Raw genomic sequence first — 16462 nt, 5'->3', positions numbered from 1 at the left:
CGTTCTTTTTAGCCATGCGATTCAGAATAAGATTTACGTTTCCGAAAATTATTCTAAATATTTCTTTTGCGTAACTGACGTTAACAAATGCTTTATTCACGTCATTTACGCACATATATGACTATCTAAAACGTCATTTAACCACTACATGCATTCTGCAAACGTTATTTAGCAATTAGCATTAGGATAAAAAAAAAAAGCAGTGATTCACTAAATGATGAAATTCGCTATAGGGAGGTGGTCTGGAACCTAACGTGTCGTAAGACCGGTATGCGTATATTATTATTATTATTAATATTATTATTATTACTAGACCTCCCGGGAGTCAATGACTCATATCGGGAGATCCTCTATTACACACACAGCTCGTCATATTGTGTGGTTTGAATGTATTCATTGTCATCACACCCACTAGACTTCCAGGCAACGCATTCCAACCACCCTCAAACTAACCACGTAAAAAAAAAAACAGTCCTTATTCATTTACTCACGATCTTTTTATTCAACGTCAAGAGATGGCCTCCTGTTCTCCCTTGATTACATCCATTCTATGAAAAATCTGATACTGGTTATTCCGATAATTATCCCTTATTAACTTAAATATCTAGATGACTCCCCCCTGTCCTTTATCCACTAGACTCTACATGGCATTCCCTCAATTTGTAGTCATGCTCAACATTCCAGAGATAGAAACCATCATTACTCAATCGTCTTTGAATCTTTCAAGTATCTTCATCCATTTGAAAGTCGAGTAACAAACTCTTGGCACAGTAATCCATACGCGGTCTGAATAAAACTTTATAGAATGAGTCATGACATCTTTACCCCTATATATCAGTGTTCTCGGCATTAGTGCCATAATGCGCTGTCCAGTCCTCACAATTGGAGCAAAATAACTTCAACATTTTGAGGGTAGAGGGAAGTTATTTAAGTTATTAAGGGATAATTATCGGATTAATGAGAATCAGAGATTTCATAGATCCTTATCCACTAACATCACCGATGTTGGTGGATAAGGATCTGAAATGTTGCATTTCCTCTACGTCCTTTAAGATATCTCAAATCCAGTCTATATTCTGCTTTCCATCTGTGCCTCCCATACTTTTAAATCTTGCAAGGTGTGCGGAATACTTTTGATAATCATCGTGAAGTAATTGAAGTAGAACCTCGTAACTTACACATTAGTCTACATATTCCTCACGAACTGTTATACACTTTTACAACGATGCTGCCATTTCGAATCCTCTGATAAAAAAGTGTTTCTCTTTTTTGCACAAACCAGTCCTCAGCTGCAGATATAAATTCATATTTGTAAATATTTGTTTCCTCTGAAGTGTTTTTTTTTTAATTTTGGAATAGTAAATATTCAGATGGGGTCAGGCAGTGCCAGCTCTACCGAAGGTGCACAACGTGCATTTGCACGGGGCGACAAATTTTGGGGGCTGCAAAATTGGCTTAAAGTGTACGAAAAATAAATCGTAAAAAAGTCATTTATTCCTTCTCTATTTAAACCAAATTTCAGGATGTCGCTATTTAAATTTTTACATAATAAAACTGCATTTTTGTGTATGTTTTTTAAAAAATCATATTAATTAAAAGAATGCAGTGTTAAAGGGTTAATTCTCTCTCTCTCTCTCTCTTTCTGCAAAATATTATAGTTTATGATCATTTTTCGTTAACTCATGAATTTGTATTAGCTATTTATGACCAGAGATGTTGAAGCCTAGCTTAACAGCATGGTTTTTGAGACGTCATTAAAAGAGTTTTTTAAAGGGAAGGGACGGCAAAATATGTTACTGTATGGTGCGACAAAATTCCTAGGCCTGGCCCTGGGACCAGGTCTAGTGAATATGGTGTTTGAGGGAGGCATTGAAATCCCAAACTCTATATTGTCTGTGGAATTTCATAAGCAGGTGCATTGGCCTGCAAAAGCAACACGCCTCTGCTTAGTTTCTAGCAACGTTTTTCCTTCAGTACCTCCTTCAGTTAGTTCAGAGCTGCTGTAACAGTTTCACCTTTTTTGAGGTACTTGGTAAGGATTACACCATCCATATCCTAAAGGACAATGGCAGGAACATTCCCTGCTGATTTTTGGTTCGAATCCTCTTTGGCCATGGAGAACCTTTGTGTCTCCACTCCATTCACTGTTGTATGGGTTATAGTGAGGGAAGGCATATTTCATCAACTGTCAGAATACGAGCTGAAAAATTTGCGCCTGATTTCTCAAAATGATCAAAAATCCCTTGAGATAACAGCACACGTTTTCTCTTTTTATCGGCATCCAAACCCTTGTGCACACTTTATTAAGAGTATTTGCATGTCCATATTTTGGTAGCTGATGACAGTATCTCGTTCCCTGGATGTCTGCAGAGTCTTCGCGATGTTTTTGGCTGGCATTTGTTCATCAAGGATCATGGCATGCACTGCATCGAAGTTTTCAGGTGTGATCGCTGTGGAAGGTCTCCCTGACCTGGAAGCATCTGTGTCTCAGGATGCCCAGCTTTCAATTGTTGGTTTTACTAGAAGGAACGGTCCCTTAATTCTCACACAAAGTTTGGTGAATCTCAGTTGCAGACTTTTCTTGCAGAACCAAAAGTCCTGATGTACCGCACCTCGGTGTCTTGGAATTTCTTCAAAACCACTAACATGTTTTCTTATATATCCTAAATGAAAAAATGATAATTATTACGATTTCAGGAAACATAGGTGTTAAAAGGTTTTAAGATATTGTCTTCCTAGTGGTTTGTATCAGATGTTTTAACATCATTTTTGTTCTAGGTGTTTATCAGAACTTTTCAGCCCCCCCCCCACCTCATACAGCTTGTTACTTTACTTTCAACTGGTTCTTTCACCACATCACTAGTGACTTCCTCTTTTGAGATATCGCAAAGACACATGTTGATATATCAACAAGTCCTACGTGGTGATTGATATCGAGTTTACTGAATTCCCCATGTACACCTCAAACGTACTTATCATCAGGGTTCCTCCTATGAATTACATTCGATAAATTGTGTTTCAATTAAAAATTTTGGATGACTTTTCCTGTTACCGCCCCGCTCAGTTAAATACAGTTGACGAATATTGGTTGCTTTTAAGCCAGGAAACAGAGATTGAATATAAGAAACGTATGCAATGACAGGATTAACTAAAATACGATTCATGTAAACGGCATATTTTTAAAACAGAAAAAGACAAATTCTAAATACAGCCAGTTATCCTGAGCAATGAAAAACGATCAGCTGATGTTTTTATTAAGAGTTCTTCAAGTAAGACAATATACGTCTCTTCGTTTATTTTTTATTAAACGTATTAAGGGAGAATAAAACTGGTAAATTTTGGTGCAAGTTTTATTGTATCTTACTACTTTATTAAGGTACATCATTTATTGTATTTGATGATTAATATCTCTCGAATGACTTGTCAAAATGTAACTTAATATCTCTATCATTTTGCTACATTTGAAGAAAAATAATAATCACATACTCAAATAGTAAAGTTTTAAGTGATGCTGTTTGGTTTTCTAAATAATCGGAGGATGCAAAATAGTGGTAAAATCATTTTAATAGTATTTATTTTTATTTCCATTTGGAATACAACATAATCCATGTTGATCATTGCATTTACATGATTCATCGCAATGATATTCTTTCTTTTATGTCACTTTTTTTATGTCTCCTATTATCCGCTTCAGCTTTCTGGAAGGAAAACATTCATCACTTCAGATGTTAACAGATATAATTTTATTATTCAAAACAATCTTAATAACTCGTATAAAGAGAAGAAATCAGTTTTATAACGAAATTCTAGAGGATCATGTTCTGGAAATATCTGTATTATACTCTAATGGAAATCAGTCTTTATCATGCTATATTCACACAGCGATATATTAAGAGCAAAGTCTAGAATCATGAAACAACCACAATAATTAGGGAGAGGGGAATTCCAGAGGAAGCTGAACATCATGTGAAGAACAAAGCCGTTATAGATCAAAGATACGAAAAGGCGTCATTGCGAAGATAATAAAGAAAACAAAATTAAAAAGAACAGCATCCTCCCACACAACTGAAACAACAGGTCGAAGGGCAGAATAACCGGAACAAATGGAATTTGATGAGTCGAGTCACAATATTGCCGAAGAAAAACAAGGCTATAGTAAGGAAGGATTGAAGAAATCGATCCAAGAATAATTAAAAGAACGAGTGGAGCACACTTGTCAGAAAACGAATGCACGGCAAAAGTTCATAAAACTGTTGGCTTTAAAATCCAAACAGAGAATGCATGAAAAGTATGGGCTTCTTGTATGCTTTGAAGGCCTAATACATTTAACAGAAATCTGAAAATAAAAGATCTCTAAATGTGGTTAACTTACGTCTCACTCCTCTGTGAGACCTGCCTATGTGAGGCTCGAATCTCCACTCAAATGCGAAGTAGTTTAGCAAATTATGCTTAGCCATGATACCAAGACATGACTTCATGAACAAGATCCTAAATCTTAAGAAACATTTAAAATCTCCCTATCCTATTCCTAAAAACCATGCGTCTACAAGATCTTCTGTATTTGTGGTTAACACTATATAAGACAAACAGGTTTGCAGCGGTACGCGGATCTGAACACATCAAGAATAAGGAGAACGAATGAAAACATAAAACAGGTCTGGAAGCACATGCAGGTTAACGAATCATGAGGCGCTATGGCATCAAACAAATATGCTCTGCATATATCGTGAATTTTTCAAGAGACTTCAAAGAATCAGCTAAAATACTCAAACATCCTGAAACGGACACTGATTATCCTCATGGGAAGTCTAGACTTTTCTCATCCAAGACGACACACGTATTTTCCAATAGCGTACAACAGACCATTGATCAGCCAAAAACGTCATTACAAATGCATTCCTTTTGTTGCTATCCCTGTTCAAATCTTTTTTATTATGTACGATACCTGTTATAAACTTTTTTTTTGGTTTATTATCATATTTGTCCTGGTCATATGAAACAAGACTTTTCACGAAACAAGCAGACAGTAGTAAAATAAATAGTATTCAATCCCAGGATAATTGCTTGTGGAGTAAAACCGGGAACAAATGCTAGAATTATAACACTCTACGCAACTTTGGATCTGGGACGGTAACTTCTTCATTAAAAAATATGACACTTTGCATATATGGAGGAAATCTGTAGAGAATATCTTTAAAAAGAACGTAAGAATACCTGGTTTCTCAAGATATTGCTACCACTATTTTTGATTGCTGTATATTTTGTAACGGTTTAGCAGAATTTGAAAGGTATATATGTTTCAGTACTGAGCCTATTTTAAATCTGCTGCATTTAAACTTTAAAAGTGCAAGTGATAAAATGGAACACATCGCTAATAATAAAGCACTTAGATTGCAATATAGATATTTTTATACTAGGTCAAATATGGATGAAAGAATCAGAAGCTCACTTATTTTATTTTTAGGAGGATTTTAAAATACAGTATTATCATAGTAGCGGTTACAGCTGATCTGTAGATCAATGACTCTTTTTGGAAGAACTTTAGCAGTTAATCATATTACGGTAATGCAGGACAGTTATAGAAAATGTCTAGAATGTAACAATTTACAGAGAGAATTATTACCCAATGACTATTTGAACACTAAAAAATTACACCTTAAAAAAACATAAATTTTATTGTTTCCTATGAGCAATAAAACCTAAAACCAATGTTGATGATGATTATGGCAAATTCATTACAATATTAACTACTGACATAGAATACGCGAACAAGAAAGAGGAGGACTCAATCCTACTAAGATGAGAATAACACTGCAAGAAACTCAGAAATAAGATGTATTAAAACCTCAAAAATCCTCAATAATCAATTCTATTAGCTTATCTTCAGAAATAGGAACTGGTTAAACTATAAAATAAGAAGAAGGAAAAAGCGATTATTACCTCAATGAAATCCTGAAATGCGATGGGGGTTTAAGAAATAACTGATAAATCCTCTAGTGGTAATCTTCAATTTATGATGAGGTTATCGTAAAATGTTTTTGCTGATGAAAGAAAAAGGGATGCAAAAAATACCTTAAAAATTATATACGGATCTCTCATCTTAAGAGTTTATGTAAAGAATTAGAGAAATTATTAGTTTGTTTAGAAAAAATACAGATCCAAGTTCTAATTTTGACAGAAATTGAGACAAGTACGTACCGAAACTTCACAAACTTAATTTATTCCTCACATGACATGGATAAAAACCCAATTTAGTATTTTTTACACCTCCAGAAAGGATGTCACACAGTAACCCATGATTTGTTTTTAATTTTTTAAAACTGGAGACTATGTATAGAAATTACAGGTTGTACGTATGCGTAACCCAAAGTTATTTAACGCCTAATTAAGAAACAAAATAAAACGCTATAGCAATTTCCTTCATCTAAATTACGTTGTTCTCCACGGTCTGTGATTGGACCAGTATTATTTATAATTTACATTAAAGACTTCTGTGACCTACAATTAACACGAAAAATGAATTGCATATGCAAATGACACCATTGATTTTAAAGACACTTCCGCAAATGTAATATAAAACGTGATCAAGACAGATCTGAAAATAGTGACAAAGTGGTTTTATGTGAATAAACTTGCTCTCGGCTGACAACAAAATAGTTTTTAAACTCAGAAATACAGCTATTAGTAAAACTAATTTTTTGTTATCCATATTCCTACGTAACTGGAATGTAAAGTAACATAATTTATAACTTCGTGGAAATAGAAAACCTGAATACTATAACTTAAAAACTGACATCAGCCTAACTTCGAAATCACACGTTACAAAAGTATGCAACAGAGATTTATAAGATTTATGCTGAGTTGCATATTATTTTTCAAAAGATTGCTAATAATGACAATGTGAAATTATAGTAATTCTTAACTATAATAGTCTTATAAATCACAGTATACCAAGATGTATTGGAGCGTAATACCATATATATATATATATATATATATATATATATATATTCAGCTACAAAATCTTGAATACCTTACCTCTCTTAATATCAACATGAACAAATACAGAAATCTGATCGGAAAGTGCTTAATCTTTCTATAAGAAGTTGGAAAATTTGTTTAGAATAAGTGTAATAAAAGGAGAAATTAAACAATACAAAAGATTCAGTTAATCAGCGATCTACATGACCTCATTGTGTGTTTTCCTTGGATGTAGTTATTGTTTGCGAAACGTTTTGTGCACTGCACTATTAAGGATTGTAGATTGATTTCTGCTCATTGTATGTTATACATTTGTTACTTATTTGAACCCCTGATGACCTTATGTTCTTGGGTTATACACATGATGTCTATTGCGCTATATTTTTTGGAGACAAAATTAAAATGTGTTATTATGTAATAACTTTTATTGCAGGTTTTATATACTTATTTATTTGTATTTGTGACTATATTTGTTATAGTATGTGTAGTTTCCATGTAGAAAGCACCATGTGCAATATGCATTGTTAATAAGGCGAAAATCATGTGACGAGAACACGAAAAACCTAACTGATTTTTTCCCAATATCCTCTCTATAAAATATGTGTTCCTCTCTTTTTCTTTTCTCTTCCTTCGCTGATTCTCTACCACTTTTCCCTTTCATGCACCTTCGGAGCCCTCTTTTGGCATGTTTCAGGGAGCTCTTTCCCCTTTCATTTCAAAAACAACAATTTATTAGCAGTCATAAACACAAGAAGGCGATCACATCGCCTGCCATCTCCCGGTAATGATAGGAGTTGAAATTATACACTAGAAATACAGTAAGCGAATATGCAATACTTCTTCACAAAATCTCCAAATTTATTGATGCACTCGTTCCAACGATAGATTACTTTATCAATAACAGTAGTGAAGAAGTCTTTCCACACACGGAGTAACCAACATCTAACGCCTGATGAACTTCCTCATCCGTAGTTAAATGACTTCTGGAGAGGTTTTCAACGCTGTTATCATTGGAAATTTTCCAACTATTACAGCGCTGCCATTCAAGAGTGGTGTGCGTTGTGTGTGTGTGTGTGGAGTAATTGACGTGCCCGAAAATAATGCGGCTTATCAGCAATTTGAATTGAATGTTGGCTTTCAGTTCTTACAACGTTGCGCAGTAAAGCTCTGCATTGATTGTTCCTCCCTTCATCAAGAAGTCCACCAACAGAACGCCTTGGCGATCTCAGAACACTGTGGCCCTGATTTTGTTGGACAGCTGGAAGAGTTTGGAAATTTTGTGCACATGAGATTGTGGGTTTCGAGGTCATGGAGTCTTGTTTGCACTCTGAGTTAAAGTGGGGGAAGCTAGCTTTCGTGGCCTGTGACTATGGGAGCGATAAAATCCCCACCTTTGTACTGTATCGCATCAGATTCTCCAGACACATTCCCCTGCGTGTTGCCTTGTGTAACTCTTGTCGGAGAGTGGGAGCACCCATCGGGGCACAACTTTCGAAAGCGAAGGCCATCATGAACAATTTCGTGAAATATGAATTACTAAAGTTCACCACTGGTGCATTTTCACATACTTTCACTCGTCGATTTGTTATGTTGCTCGGCGAAGGCCTGCCCACCTCATGTCGATCTTGAATATCACTCTTTATCTTTATATACATTGCACTAAAAGGAAACCTACTTCTTTGATATCAGCTTGTCAGCACCCACAGCAACCAGTTTCGCGATGAATGTCACTTGGCAAAGCTCCTTTTGCTGGAAAAGAACGAATAATTTCACGTGCACTTGTTTTTGACCACACTCGAACGGTAGACGCCATCTTGCAATTGGAATTAGCTGCCAGTAGCTCCACACTTCAATCAATCGCGGTCTTTTTGACTATTATGTACGGGTCTATCTGTCCACCCTGTTTAATCACATTCCCTTTCACCGTTAGTAAGAAAAAAATGTGTTACTTTACCTTTCGGAAGCCTTGTATATTAGACGTTAGAGACTTCTTGCCCGAATCGTCTGAATCGAAACCGACAGAAGATTAAGTATAATATTAGGAAGAGAAATTCAACCATTCTAAGCAGAGTGTTTTCCCCGATTAGGATATGAAATCATTAAACAGAGCAGTTTTCCATGAAGGAATGTTTTGCACAGATACTAGCGGAGTAAAGCCGACTGCTATTAAAAGAGGATACGTCCATAAATGTCTCCGCAGAGGTTTACTTACAACTACTGTTCAGGAAACACTCGTAGAATAATGTATAGAACCGACCATTTGAAAGAGTAATTATGAGGAGAAGCTTCGTACATTAAGGAGGAAGAAGGAAGTGTAATCAGCAAAACGTCCAACAGAAGCAGATAAAGAGGAATAAATTCAAATACTCATTTGAATTTATTCTTTCATAAGCAGAAAGCCTGCGAGATGATACTAATATGTAAGGACCTAAACTGTAACTTAATCGTTAGTCTGATCGTTAGTCACTTCAACATATACAAACACCTACACACTAATGCACCCACCTAAACTCCGAAAAAGTATTCCAATTACTACAAAAACCACTAACTTAGTATACCACATGTATGAAATATAAACTTGATTCCTAATGAACACACACACACACACACACACACGAGCACATGAACTGTAAGGGAAACGCAAAACACGAGAACAAACACAAAATTACAAACTCGTTTCAAGAAACGCCAGTAATAAAAACTATGAAAAAATCACTGAAAGCGATTGTACTGAAAATAGTAACAAATCATCATCTCAGCAAACATAACATAACCGAACCGATAAAACCATATCCGGCTATGTCAGTTAGGTGGCATTGAATAGTTCACTGGGTTTCATTTCGATTATCGGGAGAGGGCTGGCGACGTGATCGCTTTTTTTTTGTGTTTATTATTGTTAATAAATTGTTGTTGTTGTTGTAACTGTTATATTACTCCTGAACAGTCAGAAATCGCTCTATAAAGAAAGGGTAACCTTCTTGTACAATAATTAGGAGATGGATCTGTTTTCTATCCGCTCGTATCACAACTGTGAAATTTACGATTCCTCCAAGCAAGAATCATGGATATTTGCAAACGACTTTAAGTGGCAAACCATTTGCTATCCGGTTTTGAAACGCATCCCCTGCGGGTATTAGAGCCCTTAATCGTCTAGCAAAAATAGCTCAACTTTCGGTCTCTGGATCAGGGTTCCCTCCTGTACTTCTCAAGGTAGCCCTTAATCTACATGAATGTAGATTAAGGTAATGTACTAAATGAACGATAGGTTTACAATTTGTTATAGTAAGGATTCACATAAAATAACGTAATACATATTTTGTATTTCACTCTATACAGTCGCGTCTACTCAGAGTATACGATACTTTAGAATAAATGGAGATCTTATAGTTACCTGTGGTTTATTCAGGCTCGCAGCATACTTCGGTAGTTTTTGGACATGGTAAAAGAACTCCCACCTCATTGTCAAGACAACCACCAGAACTCAAATCTCTGCAGGTGGTGTCAGGAACGATACCGCATGAATTGTCTGAAATAAAAGAACAAATCGTATTAATAACAAATATGAATATTCATCAATATGCGGTTTTTAAGGAAAATACCCTAAGAACTTTCGCAAAGAAAAAAATCATTCATATGCCTAACCATTCTTGGAATTATTCAAAATGACCATATAACTTCGAAATTGGTAAACATCGTAAACTGAGGCATCCTAATTTAAAGCTGCTTAGTTAAAAGCAGACGACAATAAAACATGAAAGTAAACTGATCGAAATATTCTCTAAACTGAGTCAGATTTCTGATCTTCAAAATTATAATTTGAAATTTTACTTTGTTCACATAATATATATAAATTAAATTTAAGGAAAATTCTAATTTTTTTAAAAAAGTCTATAATTCAACAGAGGAAGATATATTAGCAAATAAGGTATATTTCATATATCGGGATTGAATACATTGACATCAAAGTGAAGTGGCCATAAAGTGAAGTTATAAAGAATCATATTTCATGTTAAATTTAGTGAGGTACGGGGAGAAATAAAAGTACCTTTTTCTTAAGTCTCTTATAAAAGTCGTTCATTAAAGTTCATTTTAATATTTTATAATATTAAATCATATAATATTTGAAGGAATCTTTCATAACGTATGAACCAAACATGCGCCATCTGTCTGCACATGCTAACTTTCATACTATTATGATAGACATTAATAAGGTTTTAGTACACCCTTAACATAATAGCATTCAGTCTTCTGGGAAAGTGAGAAAGTGTATCTCTTGTTTTGGTTGCCATCATAATTCCCTACCACTCTTTCTGAAGGTATTATTGAGTTTGGTGACTTACCTTAAGGGATTTTGGCTGTTTCACAGTATTCGTTAAAATTTAAACCTAGGTTGTATAAATAAAGTGTATATTGAATCCAACATTATTTCAAAGACGAATAGAAACTACAAGAGTTTGGTGCCGAATATAGAAACTACACAATTTTATATATTCGCCGGTTTCGGCGTATCCACGCGTAAGAAACCTTTCAGGACAGGGGAATGACAGGAAACTTTCTCGGGATTGATTTCTCACGGCAAGAAATTTCCCCCCAATGAATTGCTCCGCGTTGAATCATACGGACACGCTTCAGTCATCAAATTCTGCATGGACAGTTTAGTGCCATTGCGTGGTTCACGGAGTTTCGCTTACGTCTCGGTTATGTGGAAGCCGGCTAGTGTCGTGAACTCTCAGGGAAAAAAATCGGCTGACGCCTTTTTATTCCCGTAAAAGGAATAATATAAAACTTTTTGAGTCTGAGTGGGCAGTTCAATCTTCACTGGTAGCTAGCCAAAGGCTATCACTAAATAAGCGGCACACAGTGAAGAGAGACGGCTCAACAGGTGTCGCCATCTCCTGGTCCCTAACTTTAACAGAATATATTTTAATGTCTGAAAATAATGTGGTTCTAAGTTCGGTTTTCTTGAGTTTACTGAACGAAATTCAGGAGTTTCCAGGAGAAAAAACCCGCTTGCCCGTGCCAGGGATCGATTTACTCGGAAACCGGTCGAATAAAGGCTTAGAAAAAGTTCGTCTAGATTCGAAAGCAAGTCTTCCTTCGTGAGGTCAACCGCTGTGGTGTGAAAACACCACATCCACTGAGCTACATATATTTTATTAACAACAAAGCATCTATGTACAATCTGAATAGGAATAAATATATATACATCTATTTACAATTATATACATTTTGTACATAGTATGCTCATTTTAATTGGCGTTTTTTCTTTGACATTCCTTTATATTTTTTTTTCACATTGTGTCTATTATCTGTGTTCATGCAATCTTTTTTTACATGGTAAACTTCTCGGTGCCTTGCGTTTCCTAAATTCCTTATACTTCATCTGAACATTCACTGAGCTACACAGACGCCTGTCGTGAACTCTTACTAAAGATAATTTATTTTATTAAATTATTGTTGTTATTGTCACTACACTATTCCTGCATTATAAACAGTCGCATTGCTTTTTTTATATAATAGAATCAGAAGAGGAATTTGTTTACTATCCACTCTTCTCGGCCCAAGTTTTTAAGTTGAAAGGGATTTGTCAAGCTAGTCGGCAATCACAATGAATTTAAAGGAGGCGTCAATCGGCTGTCTGTTGTCTAAATCAGGGTTTCTGATTATAATTCATGGGTTCTAGTCCTTGGTCCACCCGGATATAGAAATGAACGATAGGTTTCAATCTTTGGTGGAGGAATTCAGTTAAAATGAATTAATATGTGTGACATGTGTAAATAGCAGTGCGTGTTCGAATTACACATTATTTCGTAGTAAATGGTTGTGTTATACCCACCTGTTTTTGGCTCGCAGCATACTTGCAAGTTCTCAGTACATATTAATGCTAAACCCACTACTTCACCCGAACGACATCCTTGTTGTACTGGTCTGCAGGTCCCATCATTACCGCATAGAATTTCTTAAAAAATGGAAAAAACACATATGGATAAGTGATATTTATTCTCATCAGAGGTCCTTCAAAAGTGAAAATATGATAAGTGCAATTTATTAGCGTTGCAAAAAAGGTCTCTCAAGTTGACATTACTAAAATGAATGCAGGCGATAACTTTAGCTATCGTTTGTTGAATTAAAGTTAAATTCCGTTTCACAAACATGTGAAATTCAACAGAGAAAGAAATATTTGCTAAGAAGATATATTGAGTTTCATACACTGGTTCTGAATAATGATATTGTTATTATTAAAAGAGCCCAACAGGGAGTCAGGGACACATCGAGTGTCGTGCTTTTTCTTGAATTCATTCACACTGCATGCACTCACAACATCCAATGGCAAGCCGGGAATTAAGAGAAACATTTATCTCATACCTTCATCTTGACGGTATTCGTCCTCAACTTCCAAGGATGCGCTCACATCCTTTACCCATCTTCAAAAAATGAAAAATTCCATGTATTAGTATCTTGTACGATGCTTTCAGACGTTTATAAGTCTCAATCATAATAGCTGTCTTTGTACTTTTTTTAGTGTCAGAAGTTCAATCATTCTGAATCTCTCTTCATAATCAATATTCCATAATCATGATATCATTTTAACACTCTCCTTTGCACGCTCTCCACTATATTATTAGCACATTGTGAGTGGTCAGGGCATTTAGCGCACATTTAAAATTTGTGATTTTTGTTGGTTTTGCTGTGCTTTTCTCTACAGTTTCTACATTTTGTTTCTACATTCACTACATTTAAAAGATGAATCAAAAGAATGATTCAAAAACATGAGTATAGTAGTTCGTGTCTCAGTCGCAGCTGAAGTATATGATTTACACTCTCGGATTTCAAAGGGACAGAGAACAGAGAGGATAATTTTATAATTTTAGTCATAGTCTGTAAGTACCGGGCTGCAACACTATGTTCATGAAAAGTGTAAGCATTGGCTAAAGCGGCTATCTTCTCTCTGTTCTACTTCAGCTGTACCCCACACCTTCCTTTGTGTCTAATCCTTACGCTTCCCCCTTCCACTCTTCTTCATATCTTCATTCATCTTTCAATCCGACACTTTTCACCCTTACTTCAACAAGACAAAGATGTGGCCCGTTTACCATTTCACCAGCCAGCAGAAAGAAGCAAGGATAGAACCAGTTAGAGGAAATTCAAGAAAACTAGAAAATCTGGTAAGCCTAATGACTAGCTAAAAGATATATAATAAAATAAAATTATTTTATTTTATTTTATTTATTTATTTATTTATTTTTAGTACAGCGAACCTCTACTTACGAAGATTCATGATACAAACATTGCGTCGACTAATAAATTGCAACACAAAATTCATGTAATGAACAGAAAGCGCTGCGCTTGTGAATATTTAATGTTGCTTGAAGATTAACTATATTTTACGATGCTGAACGAAAAATGTTTATTCCGGTAATTTGTTCCTCGTTTTATTCGATATTAAAAATTCTTCAGTTTCTGAATATGTTTCAAATCTTAATTAATTCAATTGCAAAAGTCTTTATAAATGGTATATAAATGGTATGCGCATATTTCATTCTTAATAATAATAATACTAATAATTATAATAATAATAATAATAAACAGAAGGTATATGTAAATATACAGCTCAATTTTTGATTATTCTTAAACTATGAAACAAAACGAACGCATAGAGATTGCGAAAGCACTAAACGTCGTAAAAATAATCAACTGATTTCCATGGTAACCAAACTAGACATAATTTTGCGATTTCCAAACGGCAAATTGTGTACTACATTTCTTCAAATTCATAACATCAATTATTTCAACAATTACAGCAATTTAAAAATATAAGTTATACATTTGTGATTAAATTCACAGTATAAGTTTAATTAAGTACAGTACGTAATTATTTGAAAACAATCTTCATTAAAGAAAACGAATTGTTTAACAATATAGATTCAGAATACCAAAATAGAAAAAAAATGCTTATTATTTTAAATCATAAGGGCGTTTGTAGAAAGTTGGCCTGCTACGAACCACGTAGGAAGAAACAAAATATGTTAAAATGTAATTATTTTTAAATTATGCATTTCTACAATAACATTTATTACAAAAATACATATTTAATGTTTTCTCGTTAATTAAATAATAAAAAATTTATAATTTTGTTTTGGTTATGAACAAAACGTTATTGCATACACTATGCTATATTTCCTTTCCTTAAGAAACGAATAAAAATATTACATTTAATTAATTAATTAGGACAAATTTTATTCGGGTTGTTTAATTTTTACCATCTTTATATTCAGGTAATCGTTTTCAAGAGGAGCGCATAAAAATGAACATTTTATCTTATGAAAAAAATCACCTTACAAACATACATCCACAAACCCATTATGTTCATAAATTTGAAATCGCTCATTCACTTCCTTTTCTAGAGACCAAACGTGGGACGTTTCATTCTTCAGCGTTTCATCTCTACCTACAAATATCCTTGTCCACGGAGGAATTCAGCCCGTGGATTATTTGGGAACGGACACTTTGACCACTCTTCCAACCGAGTTCGTTTTTGGATTCTAAGAAATAACTGCAAACGATGAAGTAGACCTGTTTTAAAATGAAGATATTTTAAAGGAATTAGGTTCAATATTATGACTTCAAGTGCCATGATAAATTACACTTAAAGCCATAAAAAATGCAATGTTTTCCCTTTCGAGCAGACTTCTGGGTTGACTAATACTTATCTCAAAGCCAGTAGTAAAATATTTCAACTTTAATAACAGCTAGAAAGATATGGAAATCTAACAATAATCAAATTTTATACACCTGAAGATCAGGACATTCGTTAAAGAGAATAGTTTAAAAACGTCCTTTCTCAACCAACATAAATCGAATCACATCACTTAAAGATTAACCAAAGTGGTATGGTTAAACGTGAACTTAGTCCTTCTCAAAAAAGATGCCTTGATATTAATTTACAGTAAAGCAAGGTTTGCATTGTATACAATCGTATTTCCCATATTTGGCATTTTGTGTTAAAGTAACTAAAACGGAAAAATAAAGGAATATTCATAACAAAATTCAATTTTTAGAATTCTATTATGATTTAGAATTTGAGAGTTTAAATTTATAATGCTGTATAGATGCTGTTCGCAAAAATGTTTTCTTACCTGCTGCGATGATAAAAACTGCAACAAAATGGAGGAAGATTATCACTTGGAGTTGACGAAACATTGATGACTGATTCCTGTCGACTTCGAATAAAATAATCTCTCAGACGAGTTGCAGATAATGATATGCGAGTATGCAGAGGTTGCGTTGCTCTTAAATACTCTCTTTAACACGTGCTGGAAATTAATATACTTATTTGTATTACACATTTGCGTGCAAGACTAGTGCTGCCACCTTGCTTGTTTCAGTGAAACTAATGTATTAATCGACATTCAGTATATTATGTTATATAATCCTTCACTTTAATTTATATACATTTCAAACGTAACATGTCCATTTCTCC

The 16462-nt window shown here is 34.5% G+C and overlaps 1 protein-coding gene across 1 annotated transcript; it reads right to left on the bottom strand.

Annotated features, from left to right (window-relative positions):
• Positions 1-3546: 3546 nt before the first annotated feature.
• LOC150096842 (uncharacterized) lies at positions 3547-16209 on the bottom strand. The gene is made up of 4 exons (XM_090407995.1): positions 16119-16209; positions 12818-12940; positions 10373-10507; positions 3547-3698 (listed from the first exon to the last, which is right to left on the bottom strand). Exons 1-3 carry the CDS (start codon positions 16180-16182, stop codon positions 10380-10382), a joined length of 315 nt encoding a protein of 104 aa, XP_090264121.1. The 5' UTR covers positions 16183-16209; the 3' UTR covers positions 3547-3698; positions 10373-10379.
• Positions 16210-16462: the final 253 nt, after the last annotated feature.

Source organism: Typopeltis vanoorti, chromosome 18 (genome assembly GCF_054136105.1).
Source record: "Typopeltis vanoorti isolate ZY-2024b chromosome 18, IOZ_Tvanoo_1.0, whole genome shotgun sequence".
NCBI classification, from domain to species: Eukaryota; Metazoa; Arthropoda; class Arachnida; order Uropygi; family Thelyphonidae; genus Typopeltis; species Typopeltis vanoorti.
This window is presented reverse-complemented; position numbering and strand designations above follow the sequence as displayed.

Excerpts from the sequence above, each read along its gene's own strand:
- LOC150096842 (XM_090407995.1), bottom strand. The coding sequence starts at position 16,182 with ATGTTTCGTCAACTCCAAGTGATAATCTTCCTCCATTTTGTTGCAGTT. Across the intron at positions 12,941-16,118 it reads AGTTTTTATCATCGCAGCAG|AAATTCTATGCGGTAATGAT; the intron begins GTAAGAAAACAT and ends CCATTTTTTAAG. Across the intron at positions 10,508-12,817 it reads ATGCTGCGAGCCAAAAACAG|ACAATTCATGCGGTATCGTT; the intron begins GTGGGTATAACA and ends CTTTTATTTCAG.